Source organism: Stigmatopora nigra, chromosome 1 (assembly GCF_051989575.1).
Source record: "Stigmatopora nigra isolate UIUO_SnigA chromosome 1, RoL_Snig_1.1, whole genome shotgun sequence".
In the NCBI taxonomy this organism is placed as follows: domain Eukaryota; kingdom Metazoa; phylum Chordata; class Actinopteri; order Syngnathiformes; family Syngnathidae; genus Stigmatopora; species Stigmatopora nigra.
This window is the reverse complement of record NC_135508.1, coordinates 4803413-4813501: the sequence shown is the minus strand read 5'-3', so window position 1 is coordinate 4813501 and position 10089 is coordinate 4803413. Positions and strand designations below refer to the sequence as shown.

Genomic DNA, 10089 nt, shown 5'->3' with positions numbered 1-10089 from the left:
AAACTTTAGGGCACAGGTGTCAAAGTGGCGGCCCGGGGGCCAAATCTGGCCCGCCACATCATTTTGTGTGGCCCGGGAAAGTAAATCATGAGTGCCGACTTTCTGTTTTAGGATCAAATTAAAATGAAAAGTATACATGTATATTAAATTTCCTGATTTTTCCAATTTTAAATCAATAATTGTCATTTTTTAATCAATTTTTTTCTGTGTTTTTAGTTCAAAAATCATTTTGTAAAATCTAAAAATCTATTAAAAAAGCTCAAATGAACATTGTTTCAGATTCATAAAAAAATGAATATTCAGGGCTTTTAATCCATTTATAAAAAAGAAAAATTTATATATTATATCTAAAATGATCCAGCCCACATAAAACCAAGTTGACATTAATGCGGCTCGCGAGCCAACCCGAGTCTGACACCTTTACTTTAGGGGAAAATTAAGGATTTTAACTACACCTTATAGTACAAAAAATATGTACCTGCTTCCAACTCCAAAATACCCACTAAATGACAGTCCCTAAAAATATTAATTGGGTATATATACACTGGGGGTTAGATTACTGATGAATTCATCTTCCAAATTGCATATCCTCGCAAGGGTTGCTCGAGCCTATCCCAGCAGACTTTGGGCAAAAGGCTCACTATATCCCAAAACTAGGAGCACTGGGAATAATTACAAAAAAAAATTATTCCCAGATGTAAATGAGTAACAAAAACGGTGGGAAGTTTAGAAAAACATTATCATACCTTAAGATTATTCTCTTGGGTCTTCTGCATCCTTGAGCTCCATCTGCTTGAGGCCTTCCAGGACCTTGAAACTAAAAGGGATAACCCAGATTTCCTCCTGACAAACACACTCAATTATTTGAAGACAACAACAACAGACTCAATGAACCTTGATCAAGGGAAAACAATACTAATTTGGACCACCCCCTGCATTGGCTTAATTTTTTTTCCATTAAAATTCATGCATTATTCTCCTAAAAATGAAAGAAAACAGAAGAAAATGCCTCCATGACATCTTATCTATTGGGAACTGCTATCTAATATTTAAATGTGATTAAATTAGCAACTGCAACAAATGTCTGATAGCAAAAAGTTCAATGAGTCATCTCCTTAAAAAGACAACAACAAAACAGGCGATATAAAAGTCAATGAAAGAGTAAAATTTTCTTTTGTCAGGTTATAAAACATTGTTGTAGACCACAATATTTGTTCTATTTTCTTATACAGCTGGAAACATCAAGATAAATGTAAAAAACAGTTAACAAAAGAAAACATTTGAAATGTAAAGAGGTCACTGATGGTATAGTAGACGTGTCTAAGTGGCGGCACATGGGTCAAATCTGGCCCGTCGCATCATTTTGTGTGGCCCGGGAAATTAAATTATGAGTGCCGACTTTCTGTTTTGGGATCAAATTAAAATGAAGAGTATAGATGTATATTAAATTTCCTGATTTTACCCCTTTTAAATCAATAATTTACATTTTTAATCCATTTTTTGTGTTTTTAATTAAAAAATCATTTTGTAAAATCTAAAGAATATATTTAAAAAAAACACAATAAACATTGTTTTAGATCTATAAAAAAACTGAATAGTCAGGGCTTTTAATCCAGTTCTTTTAATCCATTTATATAAAAAAAAATTAAATATCAAAACAATATTTGTCATTTTTAATCTATTTTTTCTGTGTTTTTAGTTCAAAAATCATTTTGTAAAATCTAAAAATATATAAAAATATTTTCTATTTTGCACTTTAATATGGAACATAATTATTGAAAGAGATTAGATGAAAAATGCTCAAATAAACATGTTTAGATGTATATTAAATTTCTTGATTTTTTTCCCCCTTTAAATCAATAATTGTAATTTTTTAATCTTTTTCATTGTTTTTAGTTCAAAAATATTTTTTAAATCTAAAAATATATTTAAAAAAAACATTAAACATTGTTTTAGATCTATAAAAAACTGAATAGTCAGGGCTTTTAATCCAGTTCTTTTAATCCATTTATATTAAAGAAAAATCAAATATTATATCTAAAATGGTCCGGCCCACGTGAAATCAAGTTGACGTTAACGCGGCCCGCGAACCAACCCGAGTCTGACACCCCTGGTATAGTGCTTCATTCCCCTGACTTCAGTGTGGCCAACATGGGATCGATTCTTACTCAGTAGCGGTAAGATTGTCAGTGTCTAGTTTGTCTAGACTGGCGACCAGAATAACCATTCATGCACATACCTAGGAACATATTAAGTCAGCCTGTTTTGGGGATTTAGGAGGAAACGGCAGTACCTGAAAAGAAACAAAAAACATGCAATCTCTCTACACCAAGTGTGTAGATCTCAGAACTTTCAGATCAACGTGATAACCACTCGACCAATGTGGTACCTAATTTGTGAATATTGATTTGAAAATGGACATTAAGACGTTCTATGTTTTTCTATGTTCTAAAAAAGGTAAAAGTAAAAAACATTCTAAATAATTGTGACATGTCAATTTGACAGAATCTGCCATCAAGACAACTACAGTGTTCCCTCGCTACTTCACGGTTCAGCTACCACGGACTCAGACCTTCGCAGATTTTTTTGGGAAAAATATTACATTGAAACAACATATTTTACAGTTTTTTTTGTTATAATATGAATTTCACTGTCTCTACCCGCATTCTATATGGTGTACTGTATGTATACAGGGGGGTAAAAAAAATCACAATTTTTTTTAAATTAAAAAATAAAATAAAATTGAATTAAATTCAAATGAAGCATTTTTGAAGGGGAATCCCTACTTCGCGGAAATTCATTTATTGCGGGTGGACCCGGTCCCCATTAACCGCGATAACCGAGGGAACACTGTATTAACTTGACGTATTGCAATGTTTATAATAATTGAAATTTTGGTTAAAACCACGAACACTTTATTGCGGCACATTCAGTCATTGTTAGGTCAAGATTATATTTAAAAAAACAAAAACAAACAACGTGCATCTACAGAAACAGTCACAACAATTAAGGGCAACTTCAGAGCCGCACGCAAGCTATACGTGACATTAACGCGTATTTACAAGGTGCATAAGGTTTTTGCGACATTAGTCAGTACCACAAAATGGAAAATTAAAATGTACATTTTTTAAGAACTCTCTCCCATCTTAAAATAAAAGCTCTAAAATGAAAAATGGCTCTGTTTTGTTAACTTGGAAGAGCATCTCTCAGCAATAAAATCTAAAAAAAAAATGTTTACCACTGTATGCAATTAAATAAATTAACAATAACTTAAACAAGCAAAAAATATCACAGGAACAAAAGTACCTTCATTAATCTAACGTAAAACTGAACAATCCGCTTAATAAAAACGGGTGTTTTTGTTTGTGAAAGCAGGTTTAACACATTTTTTCCGAATATTTGAGCTTGTAGGAGAAAAATAATAGATGAATTGGGTCAAATAACTTCATCTTTAACTGGTAAATCGCCAAAATAATCATTAAAAAAACTATTTGTATTGCTACAGTAACTGCACAACGTCTGAGAAGCTAAATGCTAATCTCAGAATGCTAACTGCTACGACAAAATGTCTTCTGAAATGCCTTTTTTTGACCTAGTCACAAATATATGAACTGCACATTTTAAGAACAATTTTCCATTTGTTAGTAAATAGAAATAACACATCCTTTCTTGATGAAAAAGATGAACAGAAAAAATCTTAAATTCAATTGTGACATCTCAAGAATGGGTTGCATATCCGAAAAAAATGGAAGGTCCAAATACGCTTATGGACGGTCATTTTTGAGTGAAAAACAACAAAGGTTTGAATAAAAAAACATTAAAGAAGTTCTTTCCAATAAGAACTAATAAAACGACTAAGACATAAAAAAAAGCTAATTTGTTTCAAGTGAAAATTGACCAATTTTTAAGACCTTTTTTTTTTTTTAAGAGTTGGGGTAGTCATATTTCACATTTTTATCTCCGTTCTTGCCGAGTATTCATATCTGTACTTCCATGTTTGTAGGAATGTTTTGTGTGCTTCTTCGTCCAAATCCACCAAGGGCGGTAAACAACCCAAACGCTCCACAATGTGTCCTTTAAACCTGCAACTAAAACAGTTCGGATTTCGAGAGGGTGTTTAATGTTTACCCATTAAAGTCTTGGTGGTGGTTCAGGGCGAAAACGGGTCATAGATCAGTGACTTTGTTCTCCACGGCAGCAGCGATTTGTTGCAGCCTATATCCAAGTTGCATCTTCTGGGCTGTGCAGTCCTCCTCTAGAGCTGTGATGATCTGATTGGATTAGATAGAAATAGTCAAAATGAAGAGATTAATTGGAATTACCGTATTTTACCGACTATAAGGCGCACAAAAAAGTCTTAAATTTTCACCAAAATAGACAGTGCGCCTTATAATCCAGTGCGCCTTATATATGGACCAAAACTAAAATTGTTATCACGATAAAATAAAATAAATCAGTCGATAGGACAACTACGGCAAGCTGCCCCCGATTCTACTATTTTCCCGTAGACAAAGTACTGCTGGGATATGTAGTACCGTATTTTCACGACTATAAGGCGCACCGCATTATAAGGCGCACCCTCAACGAATGACATTTTTCCATATATAAGGCGCACCGCATTATAAGGCGCACCCTCAACGAATGACATTTTTCCATATATAAGGCGCACTGTATTATAAGGCGCACTGTGTATTTTGGAGAAAATGTAAGACTTTTAAGTGCGCCTTATAGTCGTGACCAGATGACTGTGACACTCACTTGATCGTAGTACTTGTTGATGTACTTGTACAACTCATGCAAAGCCACCAGGAAGTTGACCTCTCCAGCATAGTTCTGAAAATGGAGACAAAACATCATTGGGGGTGAAAGAGCAGCATTGGTTTTCATTCATAATTGATTTAAAACTCTACATCCATTTCGAAAGGAAACCGCCATGAATGATTCACTGGTTCTAACCAAGGACAATGTTTTTAACAAGGCAGGACATGAAAGACAACATACACGAGAAAGCTCTGCTAGAGCGGAGTTCATCTCCTGGTCACTGGCTGAGATGGTCTGGCGGATGTCAGCGTAGTACCTGGAACAAGAAAAAGGGAGCATTATGAAGAAGTGAGAACTATTTCGCTATTACGATTATGATTTTGGGATGGCAAAGACATATGTATTGCAGTGGCGGGCCGTCGGGGCCCTCAAGGCCTTCTCTGCTGGCCTAAGAAATATCTGAATCATATATTATATTTTGTCTATCAATACTTATTAAATAATCCCAAATTGTCTGTTAGCTTCCTTTCATTGCTTTCCCCCGTTTGCACTGCTTTCAGATGTGTGTTCTCATATTGAAGCATTTAACCAATCACATTTCAACCATTATTTGTTGCCAGGGTCAGAAATCTGCCTCAAGGCCATCACAATCAGTTCTGCAGGCTCTGCTGCATTAAACAAGCGTCGATAAGACTGTTGCTTCAACCAATCAGAATTCAATTTGGTGACACCAAGGTCTTCGCGCAGGTGTAGGGATACGTCATCGCTTTCACCAATTATGATTGGATAGTGATAGAGTAGGCGGGCCAAAGCCAGAGATTTCCAAAATGGACTTTTCAAGAAAAAAAGATGTAAATAAATAAGAAAGCAAGTAGGCTTGTCACAACCGGGAGCGAACATTTTCAGCACTAAATCGAATAAAAACGTATGCCAGAAATATGACAGGCTCGACTTTCAGCATAAGCTTCGATGCGATAGAAAAGGAGGAAAAAAAGGAGGATGGATAGTGTACATATAAAATTTATTTTTTGGTCAAGAAAATACGGCTTTATTCCTGAATATTTTTTTTAATTTTATGAGGTTATTATTGATGATTTTTTATGCGTCACAGCTGTAACTACAGTAGCCATAAAATAGTTTTTGAGGGTTGGATTGATTAGCTGAAGGCGCTACGTCAAAATCCACGGACCGCCACTAATGTATTGACTTATATAACTCCTTGATATCTTGACAAGTGTAACAAAGTCGCCAAATGAAAAATAAAACATCAACTTCTATCTAATGAAGCTTCAACCTATCACCAGTGCCATGTGTATCAGACAACAGTAAGTGTGTCATGTCTTGTGCTCTGAGCGCATCCAAGCATGGAAGCCTAGTAGGCCTATTCACTTGTCTGCCCACTGTCTGGCCCCGACAGATTGTCCCAGGCTTCCCTCTCCTCCATTGCACAGGGCTCGGGGTCAGTGGGCTGACTGTATGCAACATTTCCTACCTCTCCACCATCTGTTTGTAGCGTGGGATGTCTCTTGCGTAAAGCAACTTGTTGATGGGGGAGTCCTGGGAAAGAAAGACAGGTGGAAATGGAGTCAACAATGAGCCTTCTGTAGGTAACACAACAACACTTACTGGACTGGGATGTCAACTTTTCTGTTTATGCTCAAGTCCAAGAATTAAAAGACTCTAATACAGTACAAACAAAATTATAATTATGTCTAAAATGCCTTTCCTATTTCTGTATTCTCACCCTTTTGCTACTGTGACAACAAAATTTCCCGAATACGGGATGAATAAAGTTATCAAATCCAATCCAATTCTTTTTAGAAAATGCTAAACTGCCAATATGAAGCTGATGATCCCCTGAACCACTGAAAATAAACAAATTCTAAACTTGACAGTAAGATAAATAAGTGACCTGATAAACTGCTATCTTTTCACATATTTATTTTGCAATGGGAGACAAAAAAGGTAAGAAATGGTGGCCATAATGGTCATAGATATGGATTGAAAGAAACAAGAGACTTTTAACCAGTATACTAAAGGCTGGAAAGGAACAATAACTATAGAATATGTTCCATAGGTTCTCATCCTACATTGCAGATGTCATTAATCATGTGCAGTAATCGGAGAGAAGCACTATACTGATGTGGGGCTTTTAGATTGTTCACTACAAGGATTTATTTTTTCCGTAACCGGACGTTTGGCCGATGATCTTTTGGTCCCTTTTGGTCGCCGGTCAAATGTACTTTGATATTAAACTCTCTCTTTTAGATATTAAACTCTCTCTTACAAATTGAAATCTCTCTCTTACAGATTAAACTCTCATGAATATAATTTTGAGAGCTGGCTTCAAAATTAAACTCTCTGTCACCATTTGACAGGCGACCAAAAGACCAGCGACAATAACAGCGACAATAAAAATAATAACATTTAACCATTTGATGCTGTATTTCAATTTAAATATACTCGTCATCTTTTCATGGTGGATATATTCAATAAATTTGCGCACCAAGGATGGCCATAAGAAATTGAAAAAGTGGTCCGGCCTTGTGTCGGGGTCTTCTAACCTCCTGTTTACCGGCGACTCTTCCCTTTTGGTCGCCGGTCAAATGTACTTTGATATTAAACAGTACTTTGATATTAAACAGTACTTTGATATTAAACAGTACTTTGATATTAAACAGTACTTTGATATTAAACAGTACTTTGATATTAAACAGTACTTTGATATTAAACTCTCTCTTTTAGATATTAAACTCTCTCTCTTACATATTTAACTCTCTCTTTCTCTCTCTTACAGATTAAACTGTCTCTCATGAATATAATTTTGAGAGCTGGCTTCAAATGTAAACTCTCTGTCACCATTTGACCGGCGACCAAAAGACCAGCGACCAAACGTCCAAGAACCAATATTTCCTGCCTAATAGTAGCTCACCCGTCCCAGCTTATGGTCAGCGATGGTACAAGAGTCCATAAAAGTTTGAGCGATGACAAACAGCACAGCCTCCACGTGGTCTGATGTTTGTACGTTGAAAATGAACTGTGGATTCTTCAGGATGTTGATCCAAAATCGCAGTGGTAAACTGTGTGGTGAGACAAACAGACACGAAAAACAAATGATGAGGCGCACACAAGTAAAATTTACCTCAATATTCAGTGCTTCAACACCATAATTTGTCAAATCAACACGGTAGTTCGTCAATGTTTTATTACGTCACCGCTTTGTCAAACTATGAGTTCTTGTTTTTGAAGCTTGCCATCACCTGTTAGTTTTCCAGATATGGATGGTCTCCGAATCACTAATGTTATGCTGCATGGCTTGATCATCCAACAAGTCAAAAAAGTATTTGACAGCCAGAGGGACAGGACGACTAGTGCTCAGGATGGCTGTGAATAAGTCATCCACAAACTTCTGCAGTGTGCCCTGTCAAAAAGTCAAGCAAAAAATATATAGGTAGGTTAAGAAAAAAGTATACTATGTATATATCTAAATATTTCCATAAAATACATGGAATTAAGATAGCACTCGACAGATTTTTATTATATACTGACCTATTACGTATACTCTAGATATAATATTTAGATATTTTTTAATTGTTTATAAATGGATTAAAATAATTGGATTAAAAGCCCTGAATATTCAGTTTTTATATATCTAAAAAGATGTTTATTTGAGCTTTTTAAAATATATTTTTAGATTTTACAAAATGATTTTTGAACTAAAAACACAGAAAAATGGATTAAAAAGATTATTTAAGCTTTTTTATATTATTGTTTTAGATTTAAAATAACTGGATTAAAATCCCCGAATATTCAGTTTTTTATAGATCTAAACCAATGTTTATTTTAGCTTCTGTTATATATTTTTAGATTTTACAAAAAGATTTTTGAACCCAAAACACAGAAACAAACGATTAAAAAATTACAATTATTGATTTAAAAGGGGGAAAATCAGGAAATGTAATATACATCTATACTCTTCATTTTAACTTGATCCTAAAATAGAAAGTCGGCCCTCATGATTGACTTTCCCGGGCAACACAAAATGATGCGGCGGGCCAGATTTGGCCCCCGGGCCACCACTTTGACACCGGTGCTCTAACAAATACTCATGTTTCACAGAGTGCTTATACATATTGAAAATAACCAGCAGTTGTAAGAGTATATTCTATTACCTTCATGGAGAGTAGTCGCGTGAGGTATATTTCCGGGATGGCCTTAGCTCGCTCCCCACCCTTCTCTCTCAGACTCCCCCTTCTGTGTTTAGGCAGTTCGGACTCCTCGCTGGCTTTCACCAAATGCCACAATTTAATGCCTCCTTCCTCACCATCATCCAGCATAGGAGTCTCTGATGGGAAGGGGATGAAAATAGGACATATTAGTGCATCATACAAGAGTAATATTAAAACGCCAAAAAAAATCAGTAAATTTAAAAAATGCAGTGGCTAAACACAACAATGATCAATTATGAAAGTAAATTCATTGCCAAAATGTAGTAGTATTTAGCAGTTTAGGCAAAAATGTCAAAAAATACATTGACTGTAATAAGAAACAGCTGGCAATTTCCAGTTAAATCCAAGTCATATGTAGACATTCTAAAATGTGTAAAACCACTCAATCTGGCAACACAGTCTCGAAACCAGAAGCAGAAGAGTTACATGCAGGAATCAAGTTTTGATGGGACGTACCACCGACTACAGATTGGGAAGGCATTCTACATAAGAATATTTTGTATATTGTATGCACTTGTGCATCAGTGTGGCGATGCAGATTTCCCCGCATAGAAATTAGCATTCAAATGCCACTTTAGCATATCTGCTTCAAACTGTTTCCATAATGTAGCCTTATTTCTATTGGCTAATGCCCCCCATATATATTTATATGTCTGTTTTTGTGTGTGTATAAAGACTCACTTTCTCCAGGCATGTAATCATGACTGTCATGGAGGTGATTTTTAGTGCTTCTGGGGATGAGTGCGACAGTAGCTCCATCGGGGACCTGCATAAACCCATGGGTAGAGGGGGCAAACATTTCAACACATAACATGCAAAAGGAAAAAAACAGCATCATCATGTTAATGCAGTCAGTGTTCCTCATTAATTTTCCGTTGACACCCACCAGGAAGATTTAAACCTTTTAGGCCTACCCAACTCTCTCCGACCACTGTAAATGCTATCATTTGCGTTTAAAATTACAAGTACACTTCTGCATAAGATTCAACCCTTGTTTATATTAACAACACTAACAGTGATTGCACCACTGCCATCCAGTGTATGTGCAATTACCGTATTTTCACGACTATAAGGCGCACTTAAGTCTTACATTTTCTCC

At 35.6% G+C, this 10089-nt stretch overlaps 1 protein-coding gene across 1 annotated transcript in view; it reads right to left on the bottom strand.

The window, feature by feature from the left end:
• Positions 1–2892: 2892 nt before the first annotated feature.
• The window catches only part of LOC144198364 (plexin-B1-like), a 34432-nt gene continuing 27235 nt past the window's right edge, over positions 2893–10089 (bottom strand). Inside the window, exons 30-37 of the mRNA XM_077719327.1 lie at positions 9672–9756; positions 8934–9106; positions 8022–8182; positions 7694–7841; positions 6254–6318; positions 5002–5077; positions 4759–4833; positions 2893–4271 (exon numbers count right to left, since the gene is read on the bottom strand). Of these exons, the coding sequence (XP_077575453.1) occupies positions 4167–4271; positions 4759–4833; positions 5002–5077; positions 6254–6318; positions 7694–7841; positions 8022–8182; positions 8934–9106; positions 9672–9756 (888 nt within the window). The 3' untranslated portion in view covers positions 2893–4166. The remainder of the gene's footprint in view (positions 4272–4758; positions 4834–5001; positions 5078–6253; positions 6319–7693; positions 7842–8021; positions 8183–8933; positions 9107–9671; positions 9757–10089) is intronic.